Source organism: Chiloscyllium plagiosum, unplaced genomic scaffold, assembly GCF_037043375.1.
Source record: "Chiloscyllium plagiosum isolate Xiang-an unplaced genomic scaffold, Cpla_swu_hap1 HiC_scaffold_3, whole genome shotgun sequence".
NCBI classification, from domain to species: domain Eukaryota; kingdom Metazoa; phylum Chordata; class Chondrichthyes; order Orectolobiformes; family Hemiscylliidae; genus Chiloscyllium; species Chiloscyllium plagiosum.
In genome coordinates, this window is record NW_028270141.1 from 56,209,439 (window position 1) to 56,227,539 (window position 18,101).

Below are 18,101 nucleotides of genomic sequence, written 5' to 3' on the forward strand. Positions count from 1 at the left end.
TTGCATATCTTTTCTCCCCTCAACCTAAATGCTCTCTAGTTCTGGACTACCTTACCCTGGGGAAAAGATCTTGTCTGTTTATCATGTCCATGTCCCTCATGATCTTATAAACCTCCATAAGGGGATCCCTCAGCCTCTGATGCTCCAAGGAAAACCACCCCAGCCTATTCAGCCTCTCCCTATAGTTTAAATCCTCCAACCGTGGCAACACCCTGTAAATCTTTTCTGAACCCTTTCGGGTTTCACAACATCCTTTTGATAGGAAGGAGACCAGAATTGCATGCAGTATTCCAAAAGTGGCCTAACCAGTGTCCTGTAGTACCACAACATGACCTCCCAACTCCAATATTTAATGCTCTGACTAAGAAAGGAAAGCATGCCAAATGCTGCCTTCACTGTCCTATCTACCTGCAACTGTTATTTTCATGGAACCTGCATTCCAAGGTCTCTCTGTTCAGCAACACTCCCCAGGAACTTACCATTAAGTGTATATGTCCTGCTCTGATTTGCTTTTCCGCTCAGCCCATTGGCCGATCTGATCAAGATCCTGTCGTAATCTGAGGTAACTTACTTCGCTGTCCACTGCACCTCCAATTTTTGTGTAATCTGCAAACTTACTAGCTACGCCTCCTATGTTCACATCCAAATCATTTATATAAGTGATGAAAAACAGTGTACCCAACACTGATCCTTGTGGCACACCACAGGTCACATGCCTCCGGTCTGAAAAGCAACTCCACCACCACCCTCTGTCTTCTACCTTTAAGCCAGTTCTGTGTCCACATGGCTAGTTCTCCCTGTATTCCATGAGATCTAACCTTCCTCATCAGTCTACCATGAAGAACCTTGTCGAACGCCTTACTGAAGTTCATACTAATAACGTCCACTGCTCTGCCCTTATCAATCCTCTTTGTTACTTTTTCAAAAAACTCAATCAAGTTTGTGAGACATGATTTCCCATGCACAAAGCCATGCTACCAATCCCGAATCAGTCTTTGCCTTTCCAAATATATGTAAATTCTGTCCCGCAGGATACCCTCCACTAATTTGCCCACCACCAATGTCCGGCTCACCGGTCTATAGTTCCCTTGCGTTTCTTTCCCTCATAAACCTTTCTTAAATAGTCACACCATGTTAGCCAACCTCCAGTCTTCCTGCACCTCACCCGTGACTATCGATGATACAAACATCTCAGCAAGGTGCCAGCAATCACTTCACTAGCTTCCCACAGAGTTGTAGAGTGCACCTGATTAGGTCCTGGGGATTTATCCATTTTTCTGCATTTTAAGACATTTAGCAGCGCCTTCTCTGTTATATGGACATTTTTCAAGATGTCACCATCTATTTCTCCACATTCTTTATCTCCCATGTCCTTCTCAATAGTAAGCACTGATGCAAAATACTCATTTTAGTATCTTCCCCTGTCTCCTGTGACTTGTGCCTTGGAAATAAGGCAGGGCAGGTAACTGAGGTGTCAGTGGGGGAGTACTTTGGGACCAATGACCATAATTCTATTAATTTTAAAATAATGATGGAAAAGGCTAGACTGGATCTAAAAGTTGAAATTCTAAACTGAAGGAAGGCTAATTTTGACGGTACTAGACAAGAAGTTTGAAAACCTGATTGGTGACTGATGTTCGCAAGTAAAGAGACTGCTGGAAAACAGGAAGCCTTCAAAAATGGGATAACAAAAGTCCAGAGATAGTATATTCTTGAATTAGGATGAAAGGAAAGGCTAGTAGGTGTAGGAAAAGCTGGATGACTAGAGAAATTGAGGTTTTGTTCAAAAAAAAGGAAGGAAGCGCTTGTCAGGTATGCACAGGAGAGATCAAGTGAAACCTTTAGACGAGTATAAAGGCAGTAGAAGCATGCAAAAGGGAAATCGGGATGGCAAAAAGCGGACATGAGATAATTTTGGTAAATAGGGTTAAGGAGAATCCAAAGGGTTTTTTATAAATCTATCAAGGACAATATATCAAGAACCCGGGTCTCTGGCCTCACAGCGCCAGAGACTCCGGGTTCAATTCCCGCCTCAGACAACTGCTATGTGGAGTTTGCACATTCGCCCCGTCTGCGTGGGTTTCCTCTGGGTGCTCCGGTTTCCTCCCACAGTCCAAAAATGTCCACATTAGCGGAATTGGCCATGCTAAATTGCCCATAGTGTTAGGTGACTGGGTAAATGTAGGGGAATGGGTCTGGGTGGGTTGCTGTTCGGAGGGTCGGTGTTGACTTGTTGGGCCGAAGGGCCTATTTCCACACTAATCTAATCTAATCTAACAAAGTGGTAACTAGGGAGAGAATAAGGCTCTTCAAAGATTAGTAAGGCAACCTACATGTGAAGCCGCAGGAGATGGGGGCGATAATAAATGAGTATTTTGCATTAGTGTTTACTGTGGAGAAGGACATGGAAGGTATAGAATGTGGGGAAATAGATGGTAACATCTTGAAAATTGTATATATTACAGGGGAGGTGGTGCTGGATGTCTTGAAATGCACCTCCAGGACCTGATTAGGTATACCCTACAACTCTGTGGGAAGCTAAGGAAGCAATTGCTGGGCCCCTTGCTGAGATATTTGTATCATCAATAGTCGCAAGAGAGGGTGCCGGAAGACTTGAGGTTGACTAACATGATGCCACTATTTAATAAAGGTGGTAAGGAAAAGCCAGTAACTATAGATCGGTGAGGAGAAAGTGAGATCTGGAGGTGCTGGAGATCAGAGTCGAGAGTGCGGTGCTGGAAAAGCACAGCACCCAAGGAGCAGGAGAATCGACATTTGCTGCTCTTCGGATGCTGCCTGACTTTCTCTGCTTTTCCAGCACCACACTCTCGACTATAGACCAACGAGCCTGACATCGGTGGTGGGCAAGTTGTTGGAGGGAATCCTGACTGACCGAATTTACGTGTTGGGAAAGGCAAAGACTGAATAGCTGTGGTTCTGTTCGCCGAGCTGGAAGTTTTTGTTGCAATGAGCACCCGAGCTACAAATCTTCTCACAAACTTTGAAAGACTGAATAGGCAAAGTCAGCATGGCTTTGTGAATGGGAAATCATGTCTCACTAATTTGATTGCGCTCTTTTGAAGAAGTAACAAAGAGAATTGATGAGGGCAGAGCAGTGGACGTTATCAATATGGACTTTAGTAAGGCTTTCGATAAGGTTACTCAGGAGAGTGGTTAGCAAGGTTAGATATCATGGAATACAGGGCGAACTAATCATTTGGATACAGAACTGGCTCAATGTAGAAGACAGGGTGGTGGTGGAGGGTTGCTTTTCAGACTAGAGGCATGTGACCAGTGGTGTACCACAAGGATTGGTGCTGGGTTCACTACTTTTCTTCATTTATATAAATGATTTGGATGTGAGCATAAAAGGTATAGTTAATAAGTTTGCTGGTGACATCAAAATTGGAGGTGTCGACAGCAAAGCAGGTTACCTCAGATTACAATGGGATCATAATGGGCTGAGGAGTGAATGTGGAGTCACAGGTAGATAGGATAGTGAAGGTGGTGTTTGGTATGCTTTCTTTTATTGGACAGAGCATTGTGTATCTGAGTTGGGTGGTCATGTTGTGGTTGTACAGGACATTAGTTCGGCCACATTTGGAATATTGTGTACAATTCTGGTCTCCCTCCCATCGAAAGGATGTTGTGAAACTTGAACGTGTTCAGAAAAGGTTTACAAGTATGTTTCCTGGGTTGGAGGATTTCAGCTACAGAGAGGCTGAATAGGTGGATGGAACGTATTCAGCCTAGAGCTTGCTAACCAGTGATGTTCCTCAGGGATCTGTTCTAGGATCACTGCTTGTTGTGATTTTTATAAATGACTTGGATGAGGAAGTGGAAGGGTGGGTTCATAAGCTTGATGGAGTGGTGGATAGTGTGGAGGGCTGTTGTAGGTTACAATGAGACATTGACAGGATGCAAAACAGGGCTGATAAGGGGCAGATGGAGTTCAACCTGGAAAAATGTGAAGTCATTCACTTTGGAAGGGTTAATGATAGGATTCTTGGCAGTGTGGAAGAACAGAGGGATCTTGTGATCCATGTCCATATTGATAGGATTATTAAGAAGGCATATGGTGTGTTGGCTTTCATTAGCATGTGGATTGAGTTTAAGAGCTACAAGGTTATGCTGCAGATCTATAGAGCCCCAGGTAGATTACACTTGGAATATTGTGTTCATTTCTGGTCACCTCATGGATGTGAAGCTTTAGAGAGGGTGCAGAGGAGATTTAACTGGATGCTACCTGGACTGAAGGACATTTCTTATGGTTGAGGGAGCTAGGGCTTTTCTCAATGGAGTGAAGAAAGATGAAAGGTGACTTGATAGCGGTGTTGAGAGAGGCATAGATAGAGTGGATAGCCAGAGACTTTTTCCCATGGCAAAAATGTCTATCATGAAGCATAATTTTAAGGTAATTGGAGGAAGGTTTAGAGGAGATGTCAGAGGTAGGTTCTTTACGCACTGCCAGCAATAGTGGTAGAGTTAGATACATTAGGGACATTTAAGCAAGTCTTGGAGAGGCACATAGAACATAGTAGAATGAAGGGTATGTAGTTAAGGTTGATCTTAGATAAAAGGTTGGCACAACATCGTGGATTAAAGGGTCTGCACTGTTGTATGTTCTCTATTCAAAGAGAATTGCAATTCCAATTTTCATATTATTGGGTTATTTTCACACAGAAGTACTTTTACAACGAGCTAATTTTATCACCCGGAATTAAAGATTCAGTCATGTTAAAACGGTATTTAGAAGTTCAGAAAATGAAATTCCAAACATGGTAATTTCTGAAATTAAAATTTACCCAAATCACTTTCCTCCGTTCAAACACAACATGGAACCAATTCCAAAAGGTAAATTTTTACCAAGCTTTCTGAACCAAATTTTTAAATCCACGTAAGGAATGAAAACATGTTACACAAAACATCGCTTAACAACAAAACGAACAAAAGTGCATTCAAACCAGATCACAAAGAATTCAACTTAGTTCCGTGAATGTGATTTACAGAAAGCTGGTCTCTCTCTCTCTCTCTCTCTCTCTCTCTCGTGCACTTATAAACATTTTCCACTTTTCTTCTTATGTCAGCTTTTAGCTTTTTGTTTGTTCCTTGCTCTTAAAGAGAATTGAGGTGTAGAGTATTTTCACGTCCCAGAACAATCAGAATTGGGGAGTTTAACTCCATAAATCTTGGTTGTGATACAAAGCCGCTAACCAAAAACTGACTGATTTAATCTCAAAGTGCGAATCAAAATACCCCTCAGACATTCAGGTTGCTCGCGTGTTTTCATCCCCCTTTTCAGTTTTTTTTTTCGCTAAGAACAGGTTTTGAGTGGTTAGTCCATGGAGTCAGGAGGAATTTGTTGGGGATATGGATTCTTGTCAGGAGATGTCCTCCCATTCTTTCTGGCTGTTTTTGGTGAATTTCAATTTCTCTTAATTTTTAATTGACTTTTCAGCTCTGGTTTTTTCCTGTCGTGGCTTGATTTCTGTATTCCTTTTCCGACAACAGGTCTGTCCCATTTAAGAAGAAGGAACTCCTTACCCGTTCTTTCTCTGTCATCTTTCCCCACATTCTCTTAACATCATCCAGGGGCCGTTGTCCCAGGGTGGGTATTGTACTTTCGTCTGATTTTCAGAGATTTTAAGTTGGTTGAATTGTTGTTCCACATATTCCATTAGTTTCAGCAGAATTTCATCTCCTATTATGTCAGGTGGGGCCAGCCTACCCTTGGTAAAACTGCCAGCAACTGTATTCTTATCGTTTGGTATTGTGATAATTTTGGTTCTCGAGTCCTGTGCTTGGTCGGAGACTACTTCTGTTCTGCATATCAACCTGGTCAGAGACTATTATCTCAGCTCTGCCGTGTACAAACATCAGACTTGAGGGAGTTTGAACCTGCTTAACAAGACGGAATTTGGATTTGGAAGAAAGGAAAGACCATTAAGTTGAGACAACTGATTTCTGTTGGCACCCAGATGGGTCTCTAGTCCACGGAGAAGACCGGGTTCTTTCAGCAATCCTACCAGACTAGGCCAAGTTATTAGATCCAATACTTTTAATGAGAATCCAAAGGCAAACAGGCTTCACAATGTCTTGTCTTATACAATTTTAACTTTATGTGCCCCTCCGCCCGTTTTGATTACTGTTGGTCAGCAGAGCCGAGTTGTCTTTCTGTAATTGGTTTTTGGGAGCAGCATCTCATTGTTCAAGCTTGCTCATCACTGAGATGGACAAGCTTGTTGTACCCCCGGTCATATTTTTACAGACATCATTATCTTGAACATTTGCTAGTTGTACCGTGTTAATTACCAATTAATTAGATCAGGAATTTTTAAATTCCTCATTAAAGATGCAATGATAAGGAGGTAATTTTAACGGTGTGAAACTGGTTTGAATTTTTTAGTTTTTTTTTAGTATATTACAGATTGTCAAGAGTCTGTAACCTTGGCATATTAGCTACTCTGTACAGTGCTGTTATTGTTCTTAATCAAATGTTAAGTGTTGTTTATCTATGTTCTTGCAAGAATGATTGCACATTCGGCAACCTTGAAAAATGTTACTGCCAGCATTTCTGCTGCATCCAGTCAACCATTTTCTGTTCAGTTATGGCAGCCTTTGGCCATTTTATGCTACTCACTTATGGGCAGCTATAATAGAACCTTTTGTATTCTAAATGAATCTAATCCCGTTTGCCAGCATTTGGCCCACATCTCTCTCCACCCTTCCTATTCATATACCCATCTAGATGCCTCATAAATGTTGTAGTAATGCCAGCGTTCTCCAGATCTGATAGATCATTCCATGCACGCACCATCCTCTGTGTGAAAAGGTTGCCCTTCAGGTTCCTTTTAAATCTTTCCCCTCTCGCCTTAAACCTGTGTGCTCTAGTTTTGGACTCGGCTACCCTGGGGAAAAGACCTTGGCTATTCACCCTATCTGTGCTGCTCATGATTTTATATGTTTCTATAAGGTTGCCCTTTAGCCTCTGATCCTCCAGAGAAAGTAGCCCTAGCCTGTTCAGCCTCTCCCTGTAGCTCAAATTCTCCAACCCTGGCAACAACCCTGTGAATCTTTTCTGGTGGTGTTAAATGACAAAAGTGATGGTGTGGGAGTCAAAATAGTTTGTGGAAACCTCATCTCTGTGACACAAATTTCATGATACAAGTAGCTGTTAATGTTGTATTAGTGGCACCTGTTGTAAAAGCAAATCTGTAATGTGAATTAGACATTCCGTTGTAATAGATATTGCTCATTGATATTTGAAGAAGGTGCAGTAAACATGGTGGCAAGTACAAGTATTATGTTCACTAAGAAAGTTGCATTTATATACCACTTTAAACGTGTCACAAGGTACTTAACATGGGTATTATCAATCAGAATGTAATACTGCATCTTGTAAGGAGGTGAAACTGGTGGATAGATTGTTCAGAATCCGATCTTGAGTAGCTTAAAGGAGAAGAGTTAAGAAATAGATTTAGCACTTAAGAGTGGTCCAATTAAAATTGGGTATTATTGAAAATTTCAAAAGCATCAACACCTGTGGAAAGTGGAGTTAGGAGATTTAAAGGGATGACCCAAGCTATAGAAGGGATATGAAAGCATGGAATTTTTTTTAAAAATGCATGGTGTTCTTTAATTGGTACCATTGTTGAACATGCATGTTATGATAAAGGAAGGAGAGTTTTAGATCGTGTTTATAGGGGGGGTAAATGTGTGAAGCCAGCTAAAAGTGCCTTTGGAATAGAGACTGTAAAGATATGAATGAAGGTTCAGCAATAGATACTTATCTCTGTGTCACATGGCACCAGTAGTGGCTACGGAGCAGAGTTTGAGACAGTGGTCTCACAATCATTAGTATAGGTTTGAAATAATGAAAATCTGAAGATATTGATGGGCGGCATGATAGCTCAGTGGTTAGCATGGCTGCCTCACAGCACCAGAGACCTGGGTTCAATTCCCGCCTCAGGCAACTGTCTGTGTGAGTTTGCACATTCTCCCTGTGTTTGTGTGGGTTTCCTCCGGGTGCTCCGGTTTCCTCCCACAGTCCATGGCATGCAAAATTACCCATAGTGTTAGGTGAAGGGGTAAATGTAGGGGAATGGGTCTGGGTGGTTGCTCCTCGGAGGGTCGGGTGTGCTTTGTTGGGCCGAAGGGCCTGTTTACACACTGTAAGTAATCTAATCTTTGAATACAAAATTGAGATCATTGAGTGATAAGACGGTCAGTGTGAATCCGATGGGCCAAATGGCCTGTTTCACAGAATCCCTACAGTATGGATTCCATGACTCCTTTCAAGTTTCATAACATCTTGCCTATACTGGGAGACCAGAATTGAATGCAGTATTCCGAAAGTGGCCTGATCAATGTCTTGTACAGCTGCAACATGACCTCCCAACCCCTGTACTCAATGCATTGACCAACAAAGGCAAGCATACCAAATGCTGCTTTCACTATTCTGTCTACCAGTGACTCCACTTTCAAGGAACCATGAACTTGCACTCCAAGGTCTCTTTGGTGGGCAGCACTCCACAGGACCTTGCCATTCAATTTAGAAGTCTGCTCTGATTTACTTTAGCAAAATGCAGCACCTCACGTTTATCTAAATTAAATTTGATCTGCCACTCTTCAGTCCGTTTGCCCATCTGATCAAGGTCCCTTTATGCTTTGAGACAATTATCATCACAGTCTACTACACCACCAATTTTAGTGTCCTTTGCAAACTTACTAACTATACCTCCTATTTTCACATCCAAATCATTTATATAAATGATCAAAAGTAGTGGGCCCCACACCGATCCCTATGGCACTCCACTGGTCACAGGCCTCTGGTCTGAAAAGGAACCCTCCACCACCACTCTGTCTCCTACCTTTGAGCCAATTTTGTATTGAAATGGCTCGCTGTTCCTGTATTCCATGTGATCTAATGTTGCTAACCTGTCTACCACGTGGGACTTTGTCGAATGCCTTGCTGAAGTCTCCTATCTTTCTTTCTTTCCTTGAAAAGCATTGTTGCTCTAGCTAACTTCAATCTGGATGGGAATATTCCAAAATCAAGGAAGATTTGGAAAATCATCAGACCCACTATTTCTGTAGTTCTGTCTTTTACATTTTGACTGTATGAGAGGAGAGTGGTGACTGGTTGGCAGCTCTCTCCTCCCATGCAGTATAAATATCGACTTCCCCTTTAGTTGGTGATATTGTAATGATTGCAAGATGAAATATTCAACAAAATATCTCTTCCTGGAGGTCCATTAGAGTTTAGTCCCTTGGGTTTCTCCCAGTATTTGATCTCTGCTAATACTAATTAATTTCCTCATTCCTATCAGTTCCTCAACTACTTATTTTCTGATATGTGGCTTGTTTGTTTTCTCTGTGAAAAAGGGCTCACTATGTTGTTCCATGTTTTTGGCTTTTTGTCATTCACCATAAAATCATCTTCTGTCTCTGCTTGTAAATAACTTTCAAGCTTTTTTTTTATATCACTGCCTACCTTACTATTGGGCTCTACTTTTTCCCGTTACGTTGGCTTTTTGGTGGCTCTTTGCTAACATCTAAAACATTTCCAATCTTCAGGCTTTCCACTATTTGCAACATTACATGCTCTTTTCAAAAATAAAACTATCCTTAATCTCCTTAGTAAGTTCTGGTTCTACCTCACTCAATTTCTATTGTCTGATATATCTTCGAATATTTTGTCTTGTTTCTTCAGATAGTTCCCTTGTTTTAGTCTCAAAAGCTCTGAGTCTGTTTACTCAGTCGCGCTTAACCAGCTTTCCATTCATACCTATGTAATTGGCTCCCTGTTCATAGACAATTGTTGTGACTAAGAAAGGCAGGTAGATCCAGAAAGTAGCTGGAAATGTGTTGCTGGAAAAGCGCAGCAGGTCAGGCAGCATCCAGGGAACAGGAGAATCGACGTTTCGGGCATAAGCCCTTCTTCAGGAATGGGGAAAGTTTGTCCAGCAGGCTAAGATAAAAGGTAGGGAGGAGGGACTTGGGGGAGGGGCGTCGGAAATGTGATAGGTGGAAAGAGGTCAAGGTGAGGGTGATAGGTCAGACTGGGGTGGGGGCGGAGAGGTCGGGAAGAAGATCTCAGGTTAGGAAGGCGGTGCTGAATTTGATGGATTTGACTGAGACAGGGTGGGGGGAGGGGAAATGAGGAAACTGGTGAAATCCGAGTTCATCCCTTGTGGTTGGAGGGTTCCTAGCCGGAAGATGAGGCGTTCTTCCTCCAACCGTCGTTTTGTTGTGGTCTGACGATGGAGTCCAAAGACCTGCATATCCTTGGTGGAGTGGGAGGGGGAATTGAAATGTTGAGCTACAGGGTGGTTGGGTTGGTTGGTCCGGGTGTCCCAGAGGTGCTCTCTGAAACGCTCCGCAAGTAGCCGGCTACTTGCGGAGCGTTTCAGAGAGCACCTCTGGGACACCCGGACCAACCAACCCAACCACCCTGTAGCTCAACATTTCAATTCCCCCTCCCACTCCACCAAGGATATGCAGGTCTTTGGACTCCTCCATTGTCAGACCACAACAAAACGACGGTTGGAGGAAGAACGCCTCATCTTCCGGCTAGGAACCCTCCAACCACAAGGGATGAACTCGGATTTCACCAGTTTCCTCATTTCCCCTCCCCCCACCCTGTCTCAGTCAAATCCATCAAATTCAGCACCGCCTTCCTAACCTGAGATCTTCTTCCCGACCTCTCCGCCCCCACCCCAGTCTGACCTATCACCCTCACCTTGACCTCTCTCCACCTATCACATTTCCGACGCCCCTCCCCCAAGTCCCTCCTCCCTACCTTTTATCTTAGCCTGCTGGACAAACTTTCCCCATTCCTGAAGAAGGGCTTATGCCCGAAACGTCGATTCTCCTGTTCCCTGGATGCTGCCTGACCTGCTGCGCTTTTCCAGCAACACATTTCCAGCTCTGATCTCCAGCATCTGCAGACCTCACTTTCTCCTCAAAGATCCAGAAAGTAGCAATGGAAGAGCGTCAGCGCTTGCAGTTGTCTGACAGGTTTGAAATTCATGCTGCTTGGGTGAACAAGAACATAGAATGCAAGGAGAATAAGCGGACTGATCATCATGTCATGGCATATTGTGTCCTTTAGAGAAGGAAAATATCATCCTTACCTGGTCTGGCTTACATGTGACTCCAGATCTACAGTCTTAATTGTCCTTAGGAATGGGAGTAAATACTGGCCTATCCAGCGATGCCTTCATCCCAGGAATAAATTCAACAAAAGCTATTCAAGTGGGAGGACTCAATAGTTGCAGTTAGACATAGCAACTTTAAAGGGTTTGATACTGGTCTCTGCAGCCAATGTCATGAATCTTAAAAGCTGTATTACATCCCCAGTGCATCTAGGGATTGGAGAGGAACTTGGAGTTGGCGGTGACAGATCATGTTAACATGGTCCATGATATAATTAGGACTTAGAAAGAGGTTCTGTTGAGTATGAGTAGCTAGGATCAAATTGATATAGGATATAAAAGGTGTCAAAGTTGAATTTGTGACACTAAGATTGGTTTGGAGTATTGGCACGTCTACTAGGAGCTGAAACATAACAAATTGCTAGAGAAACTCAGCATATCCAGCATTACCTGTGTGAAGAAAGCAGAATTAACGTTTTGAGTCCAGTGACTCTTCAGAACTATTATTGGTGAGGGAAAACTTAGTGTCTAAACTGAAGTTGAAGTGGGTGGGGTAGGGGTCGGTGGAGAGGGTTGGAAGATGAGTAGATAGGTAGGGATGGAGACCAGTGAAAGGGCACAATATGAAAGAGATTGGTGAACAAAGAGATTATGGATAGCAGACCAGGACAGAAGATAAATTGAATGAGATAATAAGAGCTAAGAGTGAGAAAGTGGATTTGCTGTGCTGAATGTAACCCATATAATATGATAACGAGCCTAGGGTCTATGGGAATGGGTGACTTCTGAAAACAATCCATGTCATAACTGGGTGTTCGGTGCGTAAAAAATATGGAAGGATTGAATCAAGCTGTAAAGTTGTTGAACTCAGTTTGAGTCCAAGAAGTTGCCGTGTCCCAAAGTGGAAAATGAGATGTTCTTTGAACTTGCACTGATGATCACTGGAACACTGCAGTAGACTTGCAAAAGAAATGTTGGTCAGGAAACATGGTGTCTTGAAGTGACAGGCAACTGGAAGTTTGGGGTCATTTCTCTGAAGAGTGTAGGTGTTCTGCAAAGCATTTTTGTCTCAAAACTGTGAAGGAGAGCACATTGTGAACAGTAAATACTGTAGACTAAATTGACTTAAGTACAAGTAATCACTACTTCAACTGGAAGGTACATCTGAGGATCCTTGGATGGTTAGGAGGTAAAAAGGCAGGTATTAAACTGACTACGATTTTGTGGGAAAGTACTGTGGGAGTCTGAGGTAGTGTGTATGAATGTGTCCTGGAGTGAACCATTCCTGCAGTATGCTGACTGGTGAAATGTGTGTCTGATCATGGCATGCTATTGGAGCTAACGGAAATGGCAACTTACAAAGTTTTGGATGCAGAGGCAGGTGTGGTGGTAAGTGAGGACCAGAGGGATGCTATTATTACTCTGGAAGGGAAGGAAAGAGGGCAGAAGTATGGGTGGTGGGCCAAACATTACTGAGGGCTCTGTTGACCACACTGCAGGGAATCCTTGGTTGAGTGAAAAGATGGAATTTCTGAGAGGAGGTAAAAGAGAAGTTCAAAATGATGCTGAGTTTGGCCAGACAGAGGAGAGTGGCGATGGTTGGGGACAGCCCAGGAACTCTTCAGGAAAATATGGAGAGCCTTAAGATCATCTTGATTGGGGGATGGACATGTAAAAGGATTGCGCATCCATGGTGAAAAGACAGCCATTGCTGCCCGCCAAATAGAAATTTTGAAATTCGCATAAAGCATCAGAAGAATTACGGATATAAGTGGGGAGAGACTGGACAGGGGGAGGAAAAATACAGTCAGGGTAGGAAGAACTAAGTCCTATTGGGGCTGAAACAGGTAGAAACAATGGACCTGGGGAGTTCTGTTTGTGGATTTTGGGAATAAGTTAGAAGTGGGCTGTATGGGATTGGAAACTGAGAGGGGAGGTTGCCATGGGGTGATCCCCAGGTTGGTGACAATCATAGACACAATAACCTGATGCTCAGTGGTGGGGTTGTAAGTGGGAGCGATAAGAGAACGTGTCCAAAAGCTGATGCCCAGCCTCTGCAACATAGAGCCCAGCTTCCCCCCTCCCCCAACCTTGCGATTTCAAATAAACCTGTTGTATTATAACCTTGTCATGTGACTTCTGATTATAGCTATATGACCAGCTGAATGTCTTTATTTTGAATGGGTGCTGAACGAGCATGCAGCAGTATTATCTTATAGATTTACCTAAGTTGCAAGATACTTGATGTGTTGTGGGAATTGTAACCTTCTTAACAATGGGGTGGGAGTGTATTGAAGAACTAGCCATTTCAACAGGAGGACTCTGAAAGAACTGGAGTTAAAAGAGCAAGTCATTTTTCACAGTTGGTTGACGTTGTCACAGATTAATAATGACACAAAGAATTATGCTTCAAATGGATAAATATGGATGACAGGGACTGGCGCAATGTAAAAGTGTTAAGAAATTACACTCATTTCTGAATAATGAAAGACTTTTGCCTGTGTAACCGACCTGAAGCAATTGCAACTATTGGTCACTCATTAAGTATTACTGACTTGAGAACCTCTTTTTTTTTTTTTCCCCTCAGTCTCCTCCCCATGCCGTGGGTTTGCCTCCAAGCATCCTCAACCTAACTGGAGAAGACCTTTGCACAGAGAAGGGATGCACTGTTTCTGAAGCTCTAGTAAGTATTATTTTTGCTAGAAGGTCAATTTGTGTGTCTCTGGGTAGCACGCTAGTTAGAAACACTGTTTCACACCATCAATTAGGACTTGAACCTGGGCCCTTCAGTTAGTCACAATTATGCTACTGAATAATATGGTTAAAACCTTTCACCTGGTCGAACAGTAATATGAATTTAGCTTTCTATTTCAAAATTAAGCATGCAGTTTGAGATGAGACATGACCATCATCAGAACTGCAAGAAAGCAAATGGTGTTTGTAGTATGCAAAATGAATGGATTTAATGAAAAGCAAGTTGCATTTTCTTTTGATGAAAAATAATCCTGAAGCTGAACCTTTTCAGGTCTGAGTGGTAAGGTTTCTGTGTGATGCCAAATCAGCAATCTCTGCTGGCTGGTGATAGAGGAGCTACAATTATATTCCATGCTCCAGAATGGAGTGAAGAATCGGCCATATTTGCACTCCTGATTACTGTCTAGTCAGTTCTTTATTGTGGAGAAAGTGAGGTCTGCAGATGCTGGAGATCAGAGCTGAAAATGTGTTGCTGGAAAAGCGCAGCAGGTCAGGCAGCATCCAGGGAACAGGAGAATCGACGTTTCGGGCATAAGCCCTTCTTCAGGAAAAACGTCAATTCTCCTGTTCCCTGGATGCTGCCTGACCTGCTGCGCTTTTCCAGCAACACATTTTCAGTTCTTTATTGTGTCCAAATATAGTTTTGCATCTTATGAGACATCTCTCAGAATTATGCAGACCCGTTTGAGACTTTGACAAAGCTCTCCGTTTAGAGTCGCACATATCTATTTTCTGATTTATGTGGAATATAGTTTTTACAACTGCAGATGATTACATAGAATAATCCTTAATTTTAAGATTTAGGCTGGTGAAGTGAAATGTTAATTATTTTTGTCCTAATTAGCAAATAGACCAAATAAAGTAGCTTTGGTTTCTTACACGTGCTCAATGCATTATAGTCAGTGAGGCTTTGTAGCGTACTTCCAGTTTGTAAGCAAGTGGAAAAAGCTGTACAAAGTCAAACAATAGTTGTTTTTGGTTTGCTTTGATGAAAAATGTTAAATTTTCTGCTTTTCTTGGAATCATGCTATCATTCCTTTGTGTTTAACAAAAGAGGCAGATGTGATCTTGGCTCAGATCTCCTGATAAATTACCTAGCACCCCCCCCCCCCCCCCCCCCAAGTGTTGCAGTGTTGAACTAGATTCCCTGAAGCTTCATGTCACTTTAAACTCTTGATTCGCAGAGATGTCAGTCACTGTTTTCCATGCTGAACCTTGAGTCTTAGCCAGGCTGCTGCATTGCTTTCAGTAGAAAAGAGCATATGTTTTCGGAAAGCTAAATGTTTTGGAAGGTTCACTAGTCCAGCTGGTCTTACCTCTTTAAATAGGGATGTGTGACAGTGCTTATTAATGGAGAGTGTCACAATTGGGTGGAATGAGGTTGATTGACTCTTGTCTTTTCCCAATCCTTGCTGATCACAACTGGGATTTGAAAAGGAGGATATACTTGCCAATTAATTGTTTGAATGTTTGTGTATCTCTTTTATTAACACTAATCAGACAGGGTTTCTTGAATTTTAATAGAATCTGGGTAGCTTTAATTGTACTTGTATAAGTAAAATAAACTCTGCGTGGCATGGTGGCTCAGTAGTTAGCACTGCTGTCTTAGAACACCAGGGACCTAGATTTAATAGCATTGAGTGACTGCACCACTTTGGCCATATCCATGTTATTGAAGTATTGTTTTCATTCTCTTCCTATTACACTTTGAGATATATTGACTGCCGTGTACATATGGGGTATTTCATGCAGTGACTGTTTTCAAGCCACTTGCAAGCAATATTGCGTGCATTTCTGGTCTACTTCCTATCGGAAAGATGTTGTGAAACTTGAAAGGGTTCAGAAAAGATTTACAAGGATGTTGCCTGGGTTGAGGGATTTGAGTTATAGGAGGAGGCTGAACAGGCTGGGGCTGTTTACCCTGGAGCGTCAGAGGCTGAGGGGTGACCTTATAAAGGTTTACAAAATTGAGGGGCATGGATAGGATGAATAGGCAAAGTCTTTTCCCTGGGGTTGGGGAGTCCAGAACTAGAGGGCATAGGTTTAGGGTGAGCGGGGAAAGATATAAAAGAGACCTAAGGGAAAACTTTTTAACGCAGAGGGTGGTGCGTGTATGGAATGAGCTGCCAGAGGATGTGGTGGAGGCTGGTACAATTGCAACATTTAAAAGGCATTTAGGTGGGTATATGCATAGGAAGGGTTTGGAGGGATATGGGCCGGGTGCTGGCAGGTGGGACAAGATTGGGTTGGGATATCTGGTTGGCATGGACGGGTTGGACCGAAGGGTCTGTTTCCATGCTGTACATCTGACTCTGACTCTGACTACATTTTCAAGGGTAACCCCTGAGTCGTACTGCCGAACTGTAGCCAACCAGCACGCCAGCTCTCCTTCCTCACCCATCCACTTCCAAAATGCACCTTACCCCTCCACCTCTCCCTCTTCATCTTACTCCCTCGCACTCCTTCCCAGACCCTCAGCCCAACTCCCTCCTAATCTTCTTTCTCTCTCACACCCACACCCACTCTCCCCCCACCACACCACCTCTAACCTCACCCACCACATGCCATCACCCCCCCTTCCTCCCGCCACCAGCCACCCCAGGAGTCCCCCAAAGCCTTGCCACCCTGATCTCGAACTCTGAAGCCGAACGGTCTGTGCTCAGGGTTCGCATTCCTAATCTTCCGTTCCCATCTCAACGAATTCCAGATCAGCCACGATGTGAAGCTGCTGTTCCTCTGCTTCTGCTTCCATGCCTCCTCCTTTTACAAAACTCAACCTCCCTCTGACAAGCCCTTCTCCTGCCTCCAACCTTCCTCCTCCACTTGGTCAACACCTGATGACCTTGTACCTGTCCTAGATCTCTTCATTGCAGACTGCCGACATGACATTGGCTGCCTCAATTTTTCCACCCCCCCTCAACCTCCAACATGCTGCAGTCCACTCGCTCCGCAACAACTCCCCAGTTTGCCATCAAACCTGCTGACAAAGGCAGGGCAGTAATAGTCTGGAGAATGGACCTCTGTTGCAGAGGCCAAACGCCATCTCTCCAACACCCCTTGCCCACAGTCCATCAAGCCAAAATCACCAGCACTGTCCGTGCCCTCATTGCCTCCGCTGATCTCCCCTCCACTGCCTCCAAACTCATAGTCCACCAGCCCCGTACTGCCCGGCTCTACCCGCTCCCCAACATCCACAAGCCCAACTATCCGGCCAACTCATCGTCTCGGCATGCTTCTGTCCCACCAAACTCCTCTCTTCCTACCTCAACTCCATCCTGTCCCTCTTCAGGCACTTCCCAGCTACATCCGCAATACCAACCACACCCTCCATCTCTTCAGCAAGTTCCATTCCCCAGCCCCCAGCGCTTTATCTTCAATATGAACATGCACTCCTTCTACACATCCATACCACAAAGATGGTCTGCAGGCCCTCCGCTTCTTCCTCTCCACAGACCCATCCAGTTCCCTTCCACCGATTACCCTCCTCTGCCTCACCGAACCCGTCCTCACCCTCAATAACCTTTCCTATTTCCTCCAATTCAAGGGGTGGTCATAAGCATTCAGATGTGCCCCAGCTACAACCTGCCTCTTTAGCTATATTGAACAGTCCCTTTTCAGTACCTAGGCAGGCACTGTGCCCCACCTTTTCCGCCGTTATGTCGATGATTGCATTGGTCCAGCGTCCTGCACCCAGGATGAACTGGAGCAGTTCATTGATTTTGCCCACAGCTTCCACTCCACCCTCAAATTCACTTGGTCCATCTCAGGCACCTCCTTCCCTTTGCTTGACCTCACCATTTTCTTCTGTGGCGACAGTTTCCAGACAGACATTTACTACACACCTACAGACTCCTATAATTACCTGAACTACACTACCTCTCGCCGATAACCTGCAAGAACTCCATCCCATTCTCCCAATTCCTCCACCTTCGAAACGCCTGCTCAGTCGAAGAGATGTTCCACTTGCAAGCATCCCAGATGTCCACCTGTTTTAGATTAGATTAGATTAGATTAGATTAGATTACAGTGTGGAAACAAGCCCTTCGGCCCAACAAGTCCACACCGACCCGCCGAAGCGAAACCCACCCATACCCCTACATCTACCCCTTATCTAACACTACGGGCAATTTAGTATGGCCAATTCACCTGACCCTGCACATCTTTTGGACTGTGGGAGGAAACCGGAGCACC

General features: G+C 43.7%; 1 protein-coding gene across 5 annotated transcripts in view; it reads left to right on the forward strand.

Annotated features, from left to right (window-relative positions):
• Positions 1-18,101, forward strand: part of smap1 (small ArfGAP 1) — a 258,309-nt gene that overhangs the window by 136,058 nt on the left and 104,150 nt on the right. For all 5 annotated transcript variants that reach the window (XM_087979520.1, XM_043681802.2, XM_043681807.2 and 2 more), the window contains one exon: positions 13,744-13,839. In XM_087979520.1, coding sequence (XP_087835646.1) covers positions 13,744-13,839 — 96 coding nt within the window. The remainder of the gene's footprint in view (positions 1-13,743; positions 13,840-18,101) is intronic.